The sequence below is a fragment of the Mus caroli genome, chromosome 2 (assembly GCF_900094665.2).
Source record: "Mus caroli chromosome 2, CAROLI_EIJ_v1.1, whole genome shotgun sequence".
Classification (NCBI taxonomy): Eukaryota; Metazoa; Chordata; class Mammalia; order Rodentia; family Muridae; genus Mus; species Mus caroli.
In genome coordinates, this window is record NC_034571.1 from 11,636,044 (window position 1) to 11,654,915 (window position 18,872).

At 40.9% G+C, this 18,872-nt stretch overlaps 2 protein-coding genes across 2 annotated transcripts in view; one reads left to right on the forward strand and one right to left on the reverse strand.

Annotated features, from left to right (window-relative positions):
* The window catches only part of Nsun6 (NOP2/Sun RNA methyltransferase 6), a 46,577-nt gene extending 44,150 nt beyond the window's left edge, over positions 1 to 2,427 (reverse strand). Inside the window, exons 1-2 of the mRNA XM_021153385.2 lie at positions 2,047 to 2,427; positions 251 to 406 (exon numbers count right to left, since the gene is read on the reverse strand). Of these exons, the coding sequence (XP_021009044.1) occupies positions 251 to 406; positions 2,047 to 2,121 (231 nt within the window). The 5' untranslated portion in view covers positions 2,122 to 2,427. The remainder of the gene's footprint in view (positions 1 to 250; positions 407 to 2,046) is intronic.
* Positions 2,428 to 8,451: 6,024 nt separating this feature from the next.
* Positions 8,452 to 18,872, forward strand: part of Arl5b (ADP ribosylation factor like GTPase 5B) — a 27,542-nt gene continuing 17,121 nt past the window's right edge. The window contains exon 1 of the mRNA XM_021155848.1: positions 8,452 to 8,744. Within this exon, the coding sequence (XP_021011507.1) occupies positions 8,696 to 8,744 (49 nt within the window). The 5' untranslated portion in view covers positions 8,452 to 8,695. The remainder of the gene's footprint in view (positions 8,745 to 18,872) is intronic.

Consider the following 18,872-nt stretch of genomic DNA (forward strand, 5'->3'; position numbering starts at 1 on the left):
CAGAGAATAGAAGTATGATTGCAAGGGCTGGAGAGATGGCTCAGTGGTTAAGAGCACTGACTGCTTTTCCAGAGGTCCTGAGTTCAATTCCCAGGGACCACATGGTGGTTCACAACCATCTGTAACGGGATATGATGCCCTCTTGTGGTGTGTCTGAAGACAGTGACAGTGTACTTACATACATAAAATAAATAAATAAATCTTTAAAGAAAAGAAGTGTGGCTGCCCAGCACATCACACTTGCACCAACCTTCTGGAGCTCTTCAAGCAGCAGACCTCTGACATGCTGAACTGAGCCTAAATGCGTATTCACTCTGACAGTTGTCAACGACGGAGGGTGTGACAGGCGAAGCAGCAGAGTCTCAAACTTCCTTTCTGCTTCTTGTCTGCTTGAAGCAGACACAGCCTGCAGTAAGAAGAAGTCAGGTCTCGGCTTCAGTGTGTAGTCATCAGTATTAACATACTTAAGGAATGTTAAGTTAAACTTAAGGCTTAGTTTGGTTGATATTACTCCTTTCCTTTCCAAACTGTTTTACAAATGGGACGGCCTTTCTTCATTTAAGCTGTCATACCGTGTGGGTTTGGAAAGGAGATTACCTGAAAGATTGCATCAATCCTTCATAAAATAATGTTCATCATTCTAAAACTGTTGAAATTGACCACTGAATGCCCCCCTTCCTCTCTTAATATATACTTCCTAAGACTCCTTGAAATAAGCATAAAATAATTTCTCTTTCCATATCGTTTATCCTATGAACAATATAAGTTTTAAAATCCCAGCTCCAATAACACTAAAGAGCATTTCAGTGGATTGATTTTTGCTAAAGAACCAAAAATTTAGAAAAATATCCACATTGCCAAGGGGTTGGGGTAAGGTGGTTAGAGCATGCAGGGATATTTTACTAGAAGGCAATCGATATTCACTGGGAATGTCTGTGCTAAGTGTGGCCCGTAACTAACACTCTTTAAGACACGCCTGCCAAACCAATGTAGTGATTTTCACTTAAGGTTGATGCCCCAAGACAACCTTCGAAAGTACTTATAACCCATTCAATTTTCACAGAATAAATTAAGCTTTAAGCTTTATTAGTAAGAATTAATTCAAGGTAACTCATGCAAAATCAACATTTTCCAGTAAGGTTCAGTGGATTACAAGCTTGTAATCCTAGCACTCAGGAGGCAGAGGCAGGTGGATCACAGTAAACTCAAGACCAATCCGGTCTACCATATGAGTTCCAGTATAGCCACTACTATGTGGAGAAACCCTCTTTTTTTTTTTTTTTTTTTTTTTTTTTTTTTTTTTTTTTTTATTTCTTTTTTTTTTTTTTTTCCTTTTTTGTTTCTCGAGACAGGGTTTCTCTGTGTATCCCTGGCTGTCCTGGAACTCACTTTGTAGACCAGGCTGGCCTCAAACTCAGAAATCTGCCTGCCTCTCTAACTCTGTTTCAATAGATAGATGAAAGAAGGACAGATAGATGGGTGGATGGATGGATGGATAGCTTCTAAAACGGACTTTTTAATCATTATATATGAACTTTAGTTGCTTGACAGTTATGTCAGTTTGGATGAGTAAGAGGACTGCTTAGACTCTGGTCTAACAATGAAACCAAATCACTCTACCATGATTTATTAGACTAAATTGTAACCATTTCCAATCAAACAACTGATGGCATTTAATGAGGCACTCAAAGTGCCCTGTTCAGCTGAATAAGTACAAGAGCCTGTACTTTAACAGAACAAGTGCATCTACTGTGGAAGTCTTGAGTTGTGTGGCCAGGGAACTTCTCTGGTTGATTTTACTACCCCTTCAGTACTAAGGGCTGACAGGCACGTAACACTTTCTTTTGTCTTACATCTAAATGTGAGCCCATATATTTATCTCCATCTCAGTAAGCATCAATGGTGACCAAAAAAAAAGAAAGAAAAGAACACTGTTTTTAAAGACTCCAACAAAGTAGTGGAAAAAACTAACCACATACTCCCCTTCTTTCTGCTTCCACAGAAGTTGTATCAGAATTTTGGCAAACATCTATGTGCGTGACCTACCTCCTCGTTCAAAAAGCTCTCTTTGAGATAGTTTTCAACTTCAGGTCTCAAAGATATCTTTGGAAATACATACATTCTTTTGTTTTTTGTTTTTTGTTTTTTTTTCTGTTTTAAGTTGTCCAAGAAAATGTTGGGAAGCAGTCTTTATTTCCGAATTTCAGCGTTGCCAGCCAATGCACGAGCACAAGAATGCCTTTCAGTGCTGAGTTCTGGAATGAGCAGGGCCCAAGGTTTGTCGTTCTCTGGGATGCTGTGACACAGCTCCGAACTGCGACACTGCGCCAAACAGGACTTGGTGACAAAAAAAGTGTACCTAAACGCAGATCGGAAAAGGACAGCGCCTAGCTCCACTCTGACATGCTATTTTCCAAAACCGCACCCCCAGCCTCGGAACAGAAAGTCGCTTCCTGCGTTCGTCACTTCCGGCACCCGCTGCCCAGCCTTCTGTTCGTGCCCAACCTGCATCTGCCAATCACCTCCCCTGAGGGTGGAGCTTTTCCTAGGAAGGACTGTGCCGGGTACATCCTGGGACTCGCTGAGACTCTTGAATGCGGGGTTGAACTGGATACCTCACTAACCTGAAATAAGGGAGATTTCCATTTATTGTCCCAGTACAAGTAGCGGTGGAGGCTTCCCTCGGACACATTTTTTTTCTTTTTAAAAGACTTATTTATGTCAAGAATATGAATGTTTTGCCTGAGTGCATGTGCTTGCCTCTTTGATCAAACCCAGGATCTGAAGGTTGTAAGCCAACATACAGGTGCTGGCAATGGAACCTGGGCACTATGCAAGAACAAGTGCTCTTAACTATTGAGCCATATCTCCTACCCTAATAGCCATATTTTCTTGAATGTGCTAATACCCGTGAGTACTCAGGTACAACTTAAAATCCCCTAATAGTGTTTGCAACTAGCCATGAAGCTACTAGTTAACGTGCTTTAGGGCACAAGAATCTTGATGTGACTTCCCTGATGGTAATGAGGTGACAAGGGTTTAAAAATAACTAACCAAAGTCAGTGGGATGTTTTATGCTTGAACATGATGAATACTTTTGTCTCCATTGCCACTGGGTTAGGGGTTTGCTTGTTTTGGCTTGTTTGTTTTGTGCTTTTTGTTGTTCTGAGCCATATTTCATAGGTAACTATAGAGGAGGTTTTTGCTTGGTGTGTGTTTAATCTTTTAAGTTTTCACACTGGCTTTAAAATATATATAACTGTTCCTTTCTATGACACACCAAGTCTTTACTAGGTGAAAATTCCATAACAAAGACACTGCCACCGCTCAGCACATGGTTATAAGCAGTTTTCAAGGAGTAAAAGAAAGTTCCAAGAGTTGTAATAACTTTCCACGATCTCAGAAAAAGAAAATAGGCTATAGACCAGTAAGCCAGTTTCTAAAAAAGTACCCAGTCTTTCCACAAGATCGTGTATCTGTGGTCAATGCATGGGATTCGTTCCTGACTTCATCACCTGAAACTAACAGAATGTGTCTGGGACACAGGTTTTAAGTGTTGCATGACATGCCTGACAGGACATAAACATCTATTCACGCCCAAATAAGAGTGATGTGGCTAAAGAAAAACTTGACAAGTCCAGATTGAAGAAATACATTCGTTTGCCAGGCTTGCTTACAGCAGGACAGGCAGCCGCCCCTCCAGGAACCACCACACTATTTTATATGGCTGTGAAATGAATCTACAGCAGTTAGCATAGAACTAGTTTCATAGAGCTACCCAATATAAAAGCAGCCAAGGGGGCACAGGTGAATCAAACTCTGGGAAAGGTTATGTGCCTATGTGCACTCTATCCTTGCTGTCACTAAGCACAGTCTGACCTGGGAAGGGTAGCCTGTTCTGCTGCAGTCAGGCAGGGAGAACAGGTAAATGACATCTTGGTGCAACATGAAATGCTTTGCCCAGGATTCAGAGGGCTAGACCACCCACACAAAGGAATTTCAACAGACAACTTTGTAGTAACCTTGACACTAGATATAGTTGAAGTCTTTAAAAAAAAAAAGAAAGAAAACGTGAACTTGAAAGTCCATGAGGGAGAAATTTCATTTCCACATAGAATACTCATTGTTTGACATATAAAGGGCACTCCCTGAATGACTAATCAAACACGGACACCTTTGTGAAATAGAAAAGGAAACTGTTGTTAAATATGTATTTGATATGAAGTAGTTCACTACTTCAGAACACTTGAACAGTGACCAGAAAACATGTTGTAAATCTGCAGTTAGTAGAGTGGGGATGTTCTGTCTAAGCAATGGAAGACTCCTATATAAACATGCAAATGTCACAGAGACTTTATGATCTTTAAAGGGGTAGATGGGCCCCCAAGCAGGGACCGGTGGGAGAAATAAATATGATGTAATATCATCATTTTAAGCTTGGTTATGACCTCATTTTATCTCTGAGGATTTTATTTCAGATTGATCTGGGGGACTGACTTAATTCTTGATTCTACACTTTTCCATTACAGGAAACTTCTTTTTCTTTCAATGCTTTTCTCTTGTGTGTGTGTGTGTGTGTGTGTGTGTGAGAGAGAGAGAGAGAGAGAGAGAGAGAGAGAGAGAGAGAGAGAGAGAGAGAGCAGGTCCAGATGTACATATGTGCACATACATGTGGAAACCACATATTGATGTGTACCTACAATTACTCGCAGCTTTCATTTTTGGGATAAGGTCTCTCACTGAATCTGGAGCTGGCTGACTTAACTGGATTGACTGACCAGCAGCAAGCTCAAAGGATCTGCACGTCATGTCTCTGCCTCCCCAGTGCAGGAATTACTGACTCACACTCCTGGTTCAGCTGGATGATGACGACCGTGATGATGATGAATCCAAGTGCTGGGCATCTAAAAATCAGGTCCTCATGCTTGCATGGCAGGCACTTTACTAACTAGAATTTCTACTTAGTACCATTCATTTCTTTCATTGTTTATTTTTTAAGACAAACATCCCTATTTAGCCCAGGCTCTTCTTGATTCACAATCCTACTGTCTCAACCTTGTGAGAGACAGAGTTATAGGCACTTCTAACACCCACCCCTTCCTGATAATCTTAAGAGTTCTGTAAAGATAACATAACATCTTTGCATATCCATTTAGCCACAAATCTAATCCTGTCAATACAGTATCTCAGCTTTTCTAATACAATTGGCCTCATCTGAGAAACTACAAATTAGAACCTACAGTGTTTGGAAAGCCAAATGAATGAATGAATAGAATCTGGTTCAAAATGCTGCCAGAATTAAGCACACAAACGTCTGGACTGACTCATCATTAGTTCTATAAATTATAATCCACACCTTACTGGGATTTCCTCATTTCTCCTGCTGCTATTGTGGAACACTAAGGACTAAACTCCCTGCAAGCCAGACCTCTCTGAAGACTTAGCAGTCCAGCTACTACAAGCCTAAATACCTGCTCTTTGATCCTGAATGTGTACTTAACATTTGAGAAAGAAACAAACAGTAAAGATTCTGAAAATAAAATGCTTTTAACTTTAGAATATGGGGCTTATCAGGTTGTTGAGTGAGTAACTTCTTAATTGTTAAGAATTTTACTAGAGATCTAAACTGCTGTGGTTCATATTCCAGTTCTTGCAGCCATGGGCAAATTATTAAAGTTCTTATATTTCATTTTTCAGATCCATTAAGTGGATATAATATTTCATACTTTATAGTGCTACTACAGACCAAACAAATTACATGAACTGATTTAAAGAGTGTAGGAAAAGGGCAACCTTCACTACATGTTAAGATATATTTATACCTGTGTTGGAGGAATGGCTGTCAAGGAAGAACTAAGTGACCCAAATTCAAACAGATCAGGAGTTAACTAGTCTATGTAAGGGAGGAGTGCAGATTTCCTTGTTTTTAATGGGAGGTTATATAAATGTGTAATAGGCCTCGCCCTAAGTACAAGATTATAACAAAGGGCAGGGTGCATTGTTTATAAAGAGGAGAGGACCATGAGCATTGCACAAAATGGGTCAGCTTCAAAACCATCCTACAAAGGGTATTTTACAAACCACTGTGCCTTCCCTGGATCCAGGAAGACAGTAAGCATGTTCCCAAATGATAAGCACAAGGTGACAGCTTCCAAGCACCTGTTGGGAGACTCACTGGAGAAAACTCTGGGGAGACTTGCTATGGTGATCCCAGAAGTACAGAGGAGAGAGATCAAGCCACACTGCTCACATAGGAGCAGAGTCATAAACTTAAAAGATATTTTGGTCTAGCAAAAATTATGAAACTCAAGGTATTGTGTAACTTCTGTGAATTTTAAAACAGTTTCATCAGAAATTTATCAATACATTCTTTTCTACTTTCAAGAATGATATATTGTTTTCAACAATCAATCATCTACAGCATCTAAAAATGTCTAATAGGATATTCCTGAATGAAATTATATTGATTTCTTCGACCATATGGCAGAAAAGAACTTCCTTATGGGCACTCAATCAACTGTGATTCATCTAGAAATCAGCAAACTGGATTAAAATCGTAATTGACATGAAAATGTTTGATGTTTTTGAAGAGTGGCTTTTTTTCCTGAGCTGGCAGAACACACAGTTTCTTGAACTCTTTTTTTCAAGGTCTGTACAAACTGATCTAACTTAACTGATTAATAAGTTGAACTCAATGCCAAATATATCAAGTTTTTCCAAGTATCACCTGGTCAGTTTACATTGGTTCCTCCTAAGAAATCTATATAATTGTCCCTTTTTTAGGCCTTGTAAGTTAACATTTTACTTCCTTGAAACTTCAGTTTATTTTATTCTAATTTAGTACTTATAACATATTTTGTTGGAGACATTTTAATGGGATTATACTTCAGTGAAAGTTGTCATTTCATAATATTTTCACGAAGTTATTCTTATCTCATGAACTCAAACTATATTCATTTTCAAGTGGCACCATGCTACAGATCAATATTACCTCTTGTATACCAAAGGCAACACTGAAATTAGTCTCAACAAAACCTTAAAGGGATATTTAAAGAAAAAGTATTTAGTTTTTGAGCTACACTTAAGAAGCATATGCTCAGATTTTTCTATTTTCATTAAATTTTTGACAAGCATTATATATATGTGTGTGTATATATATAATGTATTGCATATATATATGTATGCATACATACATATATAGTCAATACACATGTACAGTATAAACAAGTTCCATTTTTTCCTAACATCAGTACATGCATCAGCATTTATTAGTTTAGGCAATATTCAACTGTATTTGTGAGCATCTATCATTTGTTTCAGTCAGAGTAAGTTTCTTTTCCTTTAGGTTAGCAAAACTTTCAAATTTCTAAATTCTCCCCTGAAATGGGCGTTAGAGAATCTTAAGTCGGCTTTTTAGTAATGAAGCCAAGAGTAGAAATGATCCTTTAAACCTGTTTGCACAACCACAAACTCATTCAAATTTATAGTCCAACGGATGATCATTTAAAGCTATGTTTGAACGGGATCAGTACATCTTTTCCTCCGTGGGAGAGGCTGGAGTTGTTGTGATCTTGTACCCGAGTCTTCAAGTCTTCACTAGCCTTTAAAGTGTAGCATTAGCAGGGCATCTTTTTTTGTTTATTTTGTTTTGTTTTTCGAGACAGGGTTTCTCTGTGTAGCCTTGACTGTCCTGGAACTCACTCTGTAGACCAGGCTGGCCTCGAACTCAGAAATCCGCCTGCCTCTGCCTGTGCGTGCGCCACCACGCCAGGCCACTAGCAGGGCATCTTAAGCCACACTCACTTGTTTTATTTGGAACAGGTCATGGAATAGTTTAAGGCGTTAAAAGGTCAGGCTGGCAGGCTTCTCTGGTTATGTGGGGCCCGCCAGGTGGCCTCAAGGACTAGTCTGGCCTATGAAATGTCGTTTCAACTGGTAAGGATTTTGAGATCAACTAACCACACCTAAGGCTTGGCCAAACTGATGGCACTTTGATTTGAGAAACTTAACTGGACCCTGGCTACAGGCATTCCAGCACGCACGTCCCTATCAATTCCATTCAGAATTAAGAATCACCCTAGAATCCCAACACTGGGACAGGAACGGAAACCCACTCCTCCGCTTCAGTCAGAGGACCGCGCCAGCTCAGGTTCCTCAGGCTGTCAGCAGCGAGGGACGCGGTGGCCAGGCCGCGGGGATGACCGCCGCTCTGGACCTCAGTCCTCATTTCTTCAGAGTGACAGGAGAGGGAGCGCGCGGCGAGGAAATCCCCAGATCCGCCACTTCCAGCCTCCGCGGACGCCAAGCCCGCCCACCATCCGCACACCGGAAGTGTACAGGGAGGACCCGCCACGTCCCAGGCGCTCGCTGACGTCAGCGCGCCGACGTCACGTGCTGACCTTCCGGCGATGGGTGGTCCCGGGCGTAGGTGGGGAGGCGGGGCGGGGGCGGGGCTCGTGGCCAGCCCAGGCTGTGCAGGGTAGGTGGGCACAGACCGAGCGACTACGGGTCGGGGCTGGGCTCAGCGCGCTGCGAACAAAGGAGTCTGCGGCGGTTCCCGGCTCCTCGGAGGACCAAAGCTTCGCTGAACTCTTGAGGCTCCGCGGCTCCGGGTCGGCTTCCCCTCGGTTCCCCCGCGGGCGCCGCGGCACCTGCCGCCGAGTGCTGCCCAGGAAGTCTGTCCCGTCCGGGGCTCATGATGGGGCTAATCTTCGCTAAACTGTGGAGCCTTTTTTGTAACCAAGGTGAGGCCGGCGGGAGGGTGGACGCGGCGCTGGCAAGTCCAGATTGAGATCTGGATAGGGTTCAGGGTAGAACTCGGATCTGGGGACCCGGAGCCCGGGCAGGGGACGCACCCGATGGCCAGGAATCCCACGCGTGTGCAGCTTTTAGCCAACCAAGGTGAAAACATATTCCTGCAATCTGTTTGCGGGCCTTTCCGGTCTCAGCGAACCATCTTTTAGGTCTGATTAGCCCCAGGAAAGTGTCTCCCCGAGAACCCAAAACTTTCCGTTTCTTTGACACGAAACAGGAGTTTTGCACTGTTTACCTTCCTCTCGTCTAAGCCAATGCACCTTCACGTTGTCTGACTTGGCTCTGATTTCTGTTCGTCAAGACTTAGAATGAGTGAGTGAGTATTCAGGTGCACGGGTTTCTGAAATTTTTACACATACACACAGCTTCCCCTCCTCCCGGTAGGCGTGAAAAAAAAATCTAAATGCTTTTGGTTATGTGTAAGATGGTACGTGGCCGTAATTATTCTAGAACAGGTCATGAATTACCTAGAAGTTGTAAAACCTGTTCCGAGTCAGAATAAGCAATGCTGTCCTGAGAAGAGTCACTACTAGACAGAAAGGGGTCCAATGATAAAGTCTTCGTCTTTCTTGTAACAGAATGGTTTCTGAGTATTAAGATCAAATTTTTTCCCATTTGTTTCATTTTGTAGGGCATGATTTATAAACTACTTTTGTTTTTATGAAGGTACCAAGTCTTTGCCATTAATAAGGTCCTTCTTCGTTTTGTGGATTTAAACCGTGAAATCATTTTGAATGGCATTAATTCACTTGTTCTGTACGCTGATTTTTTAAAAACCCCTTTCAAGCTTATGAATACATGCAAGCACACTGGCACATGTGTGTTTGTATGCAAGTACCACAGATAAATACTCCCTTTTAAGTGACTTTGGAGTATCCAAACTGAAGCTACCGGCGATGTTTCTNAGTAACTATGTCATGCACTATTTTTCAGCAACTTAACATTTTCTAATGCTTGTAAAAGTACTATGTCAAGGACAATTTCAACATATAATTAAATATATATTGGTTGCACAATTAAATTTGTGTAAATAAAAATGAATTACACAATATTACCTTTTATCAACCCCCCCCCACCTTAGCAATAAAAATGATCAGAGTGTTGGTTCTCCCTTTATAATAGGTTATTGCTGCTATCTCTGTTTATTATAGGATTCCATATTCAGTCTGGAATGGGGTTGGGGAGATGAAAAGAGCAGTCATTGAAGATGATGGAAGCCTTCATGTGCCCTGTGCCTGCCTTTACATAATTGTTTGATTTTTCTAGATCCATCTTAGAATTTCTTTATCTTTCCTGCTGAAATGTAGAGACAGGTGTGCTTGTATCACTGTGTTCTCCGTGCTCATGATTAATTTCTTCTAGTGGGAAAACCAGTCTTCCAGATTAGACCCAGTAGCTACAGAGGTCCAGAACAGAATCTGTGCTCATAGAACACTCAAGAGTTAGTGTAGGAAATTGTTTGCCGAAATGTGCAGACATTTGTAAGTGCGGACTGATGGTGCCAGGGAGTGATCCTTCTCAGGTGGTTTCCAGAAGCCTTTCAGGGTAAGGTGTACACAGACTCAATGAGGAATGGGAGTTTGGGTTGAATGTAGACAGAGTAGAATCCGGCATATTGGTGTAGGCAGATGAGCTGCTGCTTGAAAAGAGAGAGGTTCGTTGGCTACACTTAAAGAAATTGAACATGGTTTAATTACTGTTTGTTTGATGAGATTGCAGAAGTAACCAGGAAATTAGATCAATAAGGGTCTTTCTTACATGCTGACCAAGACAGTAAGCAGTAGGAACCCATGAAGGGTTTGGTCATTAGGTATTTTCCTGATGTGGAATAATGAGATCAGACTCATACAATAGTCTGGAATTTTTGTTTTCTGTAGCAACAAAATTAAGTACCAGTGTTGGCATCTTTCTTACCATTGCACATATCAGTTATTCAATGGTACCCAGGTAGAGTTAGCATTGGAATAATATGCCCAAGTCTTCACTCTACCTGTTAAGTTAGAGTGAGGTGGTGTGGAAGCCCAGTGGGGTGATGGTTATCAGAGAAGTGACAGCAACCTACAGGCTCTTTCCCTTATCTGTCATTCAGTGTGTCCTCACTCTTGCCTCAGTTTTTTAAAGAGCTCTAAGCATCCTTTTACGTGTGATATCTTCCTGGGGATAAGTTACAAAGCTCTGCATTGTCTAATGGAACTTTGTTTCTTTCATTTTGTAATAGAAGGCTGATAAATTATCACTGGTGGAGCTAACCTATGGTTGTCCATGTGTTCTTTTTTTGTTTTTTTTTTTTGTTGTTGTTGTTTTTTTGTTTTTGTTTTTGTTTTTTCAAAACAGGGTTTCTCTGTGTAGCCCTGGCTGTCCTGGAACTCACTTTGTAGACCAGGCTGGCCTCAAACTCAGAAATCCGCCTGTCTCTGCCTCCCGAGTGCTGGGACTAAAGGCATGCGCCACCAATGCTGAGCACCATGTGTTCTTATAGAATACATGCTTGCCTGGGGGGGTGGGGGGTGCATGTTTAGGCTCTCCTCTTAACGCTTCCAAGATTTCTTATTTTTTTCCTTTTTCTTTTTAACTTGATTTTTAAAAGTTCTCTACCTTGCATTGGCCTGGTCTTTTTCTCTCTTTGTTGTGACTGTATACGCTATCGATAGGTCAGCTTTTCTCTTCGACAGAAGGACAGATGACATAAAGCTTTAATTGTAGTTCATTTTCACAACCAAAAATCAGCAACTTATTTATTCTGGCACCTAATTCATTTCTTCCTCACAGCAGATTTTGTGTTGTCCCCTGGGGCCCTCTCAGCTGTTGATGAGTCTGACTTTGCCTGCTGGCTGTTGTCTTAACCATTTCCTTTGAACTAATTCTGCTCTTAATTCAAGGCTTTTGCTGATTTCCTAGGCATCCAACAAAACCTGTGCCCTGTCCCCTAGAGTATGTTTGTTCCCTACTTTTGAAAAGTCCATCCTTGATTTCCTTCAGATATCCGATCCAGACTCACTAGGTAGAGTCATTTTTCCATAGATGCCCAGGAGCAGCTTTTGCCCTAGTACCAACTCTCTGTGTAATTGCTGGTATCTGGGTAATGCTTATCTCTGGTTATAATTGTATTGTAAATTTCTTGGTCATTTGACTCACTCAGTAGAAATAATCTCCTTGAGGTGTGAACTTTTTTTTTATTCACTGCTTTATTCACAGTATCTGGCAAAATGTATTTATTCCAGGTGCTAGGTCTTGGCTTTATTTTATTCAGCATAAAGTGCTGTACCACAGTAACATGTGCATTCTACTTTATCATACAGCTCGCTGGGAATTTGAGCCATGATCATCTATCCCTCTGACAGAGGAGGAGGCAGTTATATGCCTCTTGTTTTCCTTCCTGCATAGCAGTGCTTCAGACCTTCGGTTTGTTCTCCACTGAGTTTTCATTAGTGTGATATTAAAATTTGGTTCTATGGAGCCAGTTTGCTCTAATTGTCTTACTGCTTTCCCTTCCTTTCTTTGTGCATTGGCTGAGAGATTTTGTAGGCCTAAGCTCGGCTCTTTAACAGTTTTTCCGTCTTGCACCTAGCAGATGCTGTGTCTTTTTCTTCCTTTTGGAATTCTTAGTACATAGCTGTTCTGGGTTTCTCTTTGTTAACATTGTCTGTACTTATGTCTCCCTTTAAAAGTATACAAATTCAGCCGAGCACAGTGGTGCACGCCTTTAATCCCAGCACTTGGGAGGCTGGGTTAGCCAGATCTGTGTGAGTTTCAAAGCCAATTTGGTCTACATTGTGAGTTACAGGACAGCCAAGGCTATGTAGACAGACCCTCTCTCAAACAAACAAAAGAAAAATATAAAAACCCCAAGCAAACAAACACAAAAACTATACAAATTATTGAAAAGATGCCATGGAGGTATCTATAGAGCTTCGTGTGGGGGCACACACCTTTACAGCCCCAGCATTCGGGAGGCAGAGACTGGCAGATCTATTTGAGTACAAAGCCAGCCTGGGTCTACGTACTGAGTTATGTAAGGGACAGCTAGGGCTATGGAGAGAGTCTGTGTCCCACCCCAAAAGGGACATCTATAAATTATAATTTTTTTAAATTTAAAATCCTGGAAATGTATCACTGATCTTCAGTTTTGACATATAGTTGGTTTAGCTATGGATTGGAAAACATTGCTTTTTCTTTGTTTTGATTGTTTTAGAATTTTCTCAGGTGTTTTTAAGTTTCAAAAAGATATAATTCCTTGTATATCTGTTTTTCATTCATTTCTGTGGGTTCTTGGTAATTTTTTCAATGTAAAGATGTTCCTTTTTGACACTGCCGAATTTATTTATTTATTTATTTATTTATTTTAGGGTTTGTTCCTCTGTTTTTTTCTGGACATTTTATTGCCAGTGTATGTTAAGACGACTGCCAAAGATGCACATGAATGTTTTCTTATGGGGTAAGGTTCTAATCTTAGGTTATTTCCTTTGTCTCCATTCTTCGAGCTGAGTATTTTGTTTCTTACTGCTCTGGGGGCATATTTTTGTGAAGGCTCACATCACTCTTTTCTTTGACATTGTCTTATTGTCTATTTTTCTGTTTTGATGTAGTTTTGCAAAGCTTTTTTTTTACATTGGAAGTATTCTCCATGAGTCTCTTGTAACTGACTCTCCCCTTACGTCCTGATGGATTAAACAATATGGGTAGTCGAAAGACAGTCAACCCTATGTTCCAGGGCACAGAACTCAGCCCCAAGAGTAATGCTTTCCTCTGAGGTACTCACAGACCCAGGAGAACTTTCATAGACTTTGTCTTTCTCTTAGAGTTAATATGTAGAAGAGCAGTTTTAAAGTCATAGGGCAAATAAAGTGCTATTATTTTTAAATTTTCTTAGGCTCTCTTCTTGATCTTGGCAACAGTTGATGGTGTCAGGCCTTAACTTTAGTCATTCTGGCAAGTGCTGGCTCTGCCTTTGTTCATGTTCTTACTTGCTGTTTGTGAACACTTTAGATCCTTTATCCATTTAAAAAACTTTTAAACTTTGAGCCATCAACCCAGTTCTCCAAGTATTTGGAATGGCTTTTTGCTTTTGACAGTTTCAAGATACCTGCTCCTTTCCTCCAGAAACATTAGCTGTTCTATTCATTTCTGTGACAGACTTGAATTTATGTTAAGTTGAGATTTTGTGTTTTCACGTGGACATCTATCTACTTTGGAGATGATTAAACACTTTTCCCCCAAGTGGATTCCTTTGGAACCCTGGTAGATGTCAGTAAGGAAAGACAGTGGCCTTGCTTCTGTGTGCCCGCTTTTCTGTGTGTAGTAGTCTATGGTGTTGGTCTGTAGGCGGGGGTCCTTGTTCTCAGGCACAGCCTTACAGCCTTAGGACCTTACGGCCATGTGGAGTTTTTAGGGTCAATAGAGACTTGAACTTTGCTTAATCTTTTAATGGGGAAAAAGAAAGAGAAAACTAGTTGAGTTGGGTTTTTGTTTGTTTGTTTTTGTTTTTAACTACTGCTATTTATTTCCTTCTTTCTACCTGCTTTGGCCTGACTTTTTTTTTTTTTTCTTCTATTAACTAAAGTCTTAAGGACAGGCCCAATACAGGCGTTTCAGAATTAAACATACCCCTTTTGCTATTGATCTAGCTACTCATTTTTATTCAATTTGATGTACTTTTACATCGTTGTGTGATTTATTTTTTGACTGTATTACTGATTTTTGTTGCTTAGTTTGCAAATAACTTTAGTTTTAATTTTTGGGGTTTGTCCGTTTTTGTTTGGTTTTGATAGCTTAATCATGGTTCCTAATTCAGTAAACCCCACAACATTTCGGCTTCATTTCACACTCATTGAGACTTCTTAATGAGGCTCCTATAATCTCTGTGGGTCCGTTTACTGTTTACCTTTGAAGAAAGAAGTGTGTTCCGCACATTTGTATAGTGTTTTGTGACTGTTCTGAGGTTAAGCTTGCCTAGTCTTGCTCAGATCTCTCCTGTTTTCATCTGTAGCTCTTACACAATAGCACATTTCTGTTTCTTTTGAGCCCATTGTGCAACCTGCCCTCTCCCTGACCAAATGCTTAGTGGAACTTACTGATGTGGAAGCATTTGCTTGTGTATCCTGCAACTGAAAGAGAAAATAGAGTTCAAAGCTGATCAGTTCTTAGGACAGTGCGTCATCTAGAGTGTCGTACAGGGAATCAAATGCCAGCTACAGTCATCTTTCCTTCCAAGTAGTGTGATGTTGAGCAGGCTACATAAGAGCCTGAGATCTAGTTTCCTCATCAGTAAAGTAAGGAGTGATGGAATTTTGTCACAGGATAATTATGAATATTAATTTATGAAGTATGCATAAAACATAACAGGGAGCCGTGGCACATGACTTGAGTCTCATCACTCAGAGGCAGAGAGGCAATCAGATCCCTGGGTTTGAGGCCAGCCTAGTCTACATAGTTCCAGACCAGCAAGAGCTACACCGGGAGACCCTGTCTTAAAAAGATAAAACACTTAGAGTTTACATTTTTTATTCCTGACATTTCTTTCCTTAATTGAACACTGGAGTTGAACTCTTACTTATAGAAAGAGTGTTGTTGATGCATACCTCCCTCTCTGTTACTTTGTACTGGTGATGTTTTGAAGTGGTGGTGCTTTGCAAGTGTTTTCCCTTAGAACTCCTAAGTTAGCTAAGTGTTGACTCATCAGGTGGACTCTATAGGTTGGAGGAGACATTGAACTGTACTGTGGCTCCTCAGTAGGACTGGGAAAGCTAGAGAACTAGGCAGGGAATTGATAGAGCCTACAGCCTTTGTGTATTCTGTAGTATAGTAATGGTACATTCTTTCTTAACAATATGAAACTTTAATGTGATAACTTAAATTTGCATACATTATTTAACAGTCTTTAAAAAATCACATCACTATATAGTACTTTTTGGATGCCTTTTCCCTCCAATAGTATTCTGTTCAGTAACATGAGATATTCTGAACCAAAATTTTAAAAAAGTTTTGTTCTTGCTAGTGAAAGTGAAAACATGCAGAAGAAAACTTTAATCTTTCTTGACTCTGTGAATCCCTTCTTTCGTTATATTTCTTGTTAACCAGTTTTCAACTTGTCCTTGTCTACAAACAAGACCTTAAACCTAAAACATGACGGTTCACACTATGGTTTTTTTGTTTTTGTTTTTATTGATTTTATTAGATATTTTCTTTATTTACATTTCAAAAACCCTTTCCTGGTTTCCGCTCGGAAAACTCCCTATCTCCTTCCCCCTCCCCCTGCTCATTAATCCACCCACTCCTGCTTTCCTGTCCTGGCATTTCCCCACACTGGGGCATAGAGCCTTCACAGGACCAAGGACATCTTCTCTCATTGATGACCCACAAGGCCATCCTCTGCTACATATGCAGCTGGAGCCCTGAGTCCCACCATGTGTACTCTTTGGCTAATGGTTTAGTCCCTAGGAGAGCTCTGGTGTTGTGGGTTAGTTCATATTGTTGTTCCTCCTATGGGACTGCTAACCCCTTTAGCTCCTTGGGTCCTTTCTCTAGCTCCCTCATTGGGGACCCTAGTCCAGTGGATGGCTGTGAGCATCCACTTCTGTATTTGTCAGGCACTGGCAGAGCCTCTCAGGAGACAGCTTTATCAGGCTCCTGTCAGCAAGCACTTGTTAGCATCAGCAATAGTGTCTGAGTTTGGTGATTGTATATGGAGTGGATCCCCAGGTGGGGCAGTCTCTGGATGGTCATTCCTTCAGTCTCTGCTCCACACTTTGTCTCTGTAACTCCTTCCATGGGTGTTTTGTTCCAAATTCTAAGAAGGATCAAAGTATCCACAGGTTGGTCTTCCTTCTTCTTGAGTTTCATGTGGCTTGTGAATTGTATCTTGGGTAATATCCACTTATCAGTGAGCACATATCATATGTGTTCTTTTGTGATTGGGTCACATTACTCAGGATGATATCCTCCAGATCCATCTATATGGCTAAGAATCTAGTAAACTCATTGTTTTTTACATAGTACTACCTGAGGACCCAGTAGTACCACTCCTGGCCATATACCCAGAAGATGCTCCAACATGTAATAAGAACACATGCTCCACTAAGTTCATAGCAACCTTATTTATAATAGCCAGAAGCTGGAAAGAACCCAGATGTCCCTCAACAGAGGAATGGATACAGAAAATGTGGTACATTTACACAATGGAGTACTACACACTATGTTTTCTTTTAGCTTTTCTTGTTGGCATTTGAGGCAGTGGCTTGCTGTGTCTAGCCCAGACTAGCCCCTACCTCTGGCTTGACAGCCTGATGCTTTCCCCAGCTTTTCCCAGTGGATGCAAATTCCAGATGTCTGACCTCTACCCTAAGGATTCCTGCTTGTGCTCTGTGACAGAAAGTTAATAGCGCTTCTTAAAGTGGTTAAAGGCTCACTTGGCATTTCAAAGCCCATTCTAAATAACGAACGTAGACTGTTTGAGACAGGGAATTGAATGTCTGGTCTTCTGAAGAGTGGCTTGAGGACTTAGAAGTAAACACACCGTCTCTCCTCTCAAGGCCTTGTGAACCAGATGAGGTTTTAAAACATGTGCACATGGCATGAGATATCTAAAGTCTAGTGAGACAGAGATCTTTACTTCTACACTGAGGTCAAAATGACATTAAATGTCTAATGCCCCATCAGATTGGTGGCTATTTTGACTTTGGGGACAGATTCCCTCTCATTTTCAGTTGATGCTACCTTGGTCCTGATAAATTCTTAAAAGGGTTTATTTTCTTTTATTTATTTTTCCTTTTTAACCTCCTTGATCAAGAAATCATAATAGTCACTGCTAAGTATACAGATAGTACAAATGTGCAAACGCCGTGGGACATTGGCTTTAGTTTACTATGGCACAAGCAAGGGAAATTCTTTATACTTAAGCAACATCACAGAACGTGTCTCTGACCCAGAGTTCTACTGCTTTTGTTTGTTTCCTACACAGGAATTGTATGTGTGTGGCCGGTTGATTATGCCCAATTAGAAGACAGTATTTAGAACATGTGCTGTCATGTTTTCAAGCCTGGGGTCCCAATTAGACATCCCATAGTAAATGTCACATGCTCTACACAGAAGGAGCTCAGTCTGTGTGTGGACTGGGAACAGACCACCCTGGCAAGGATACCTTTAAGAAGCTATGTGCCTTATTAATTGAAATATAAGGGCAGTACATTCAGGGATTTTTGCTTTGCTTTGTCTTTTTGTTCTTCTTAGGAGGAGGAGATTCTATATCCAGACCTTCACATCACTTTCTACACTTTCCTTGCTGCCCTTTGAGTTGTAAAAACACCAACTAGTATTTGGGAGTTGAACTGTTAGCTATTGTGCCTAGTGGGCAGTTGGAAGGAATGTTGCTGTTACATAACAGGGCAAATGGCCCTTAGTAGCTCGCCTTTGATCCTGCTTTCATTCTTGCTCTATAGATAGGATTGATGCTTCTTCAGAGCTAAGATCAAAAAGAAACTTCGTTACTTCATGATCTTACAAAGTGCAGTCCTTTTTGTGGTATTTGCATATATAGATTTAGGCTGTTGGTGACATTTTTATGAGAAATTAGGCCATTTTATCTGAAAGGTATCGTGCATGCCTTCGTCCTAGGCTGAGCTGATGATATGCTTTGTTCTGATTGCCTGAGTTCCCTATGCTGTGAAGAAAGGGGGATCTGGAGGATAATATCCAGTTGAATGGGAATGAAACCTATACCCCGTCTACCATCAGTCTCTTCCCCTCAGTTCACACTGAAGACCAACCTTTGAAAACAATGCATTATTCATGAGTGTAAATATCAGGCCTTTAATATTACTATCATCACCTGTAGCACAGACCATTTTAAAAATAGTCACAGTTACCCCCAAGAGCTGCTTCAGCAGCAAACCATCTGCTGCTGCCCATGCATGCTGTTCCCTCTTTCTGAGCAGGACTTCTTTTTTTTTTTTTTTTTTTTTTTTTTTTTTTGAAGGCCAGAAGAGGGCATAAGGTCCACTAGAACTGTGAGTCACGATGTAATTTCAGTGAATTGAACCTCAGTCCTCTAAAGAGCAGTATGT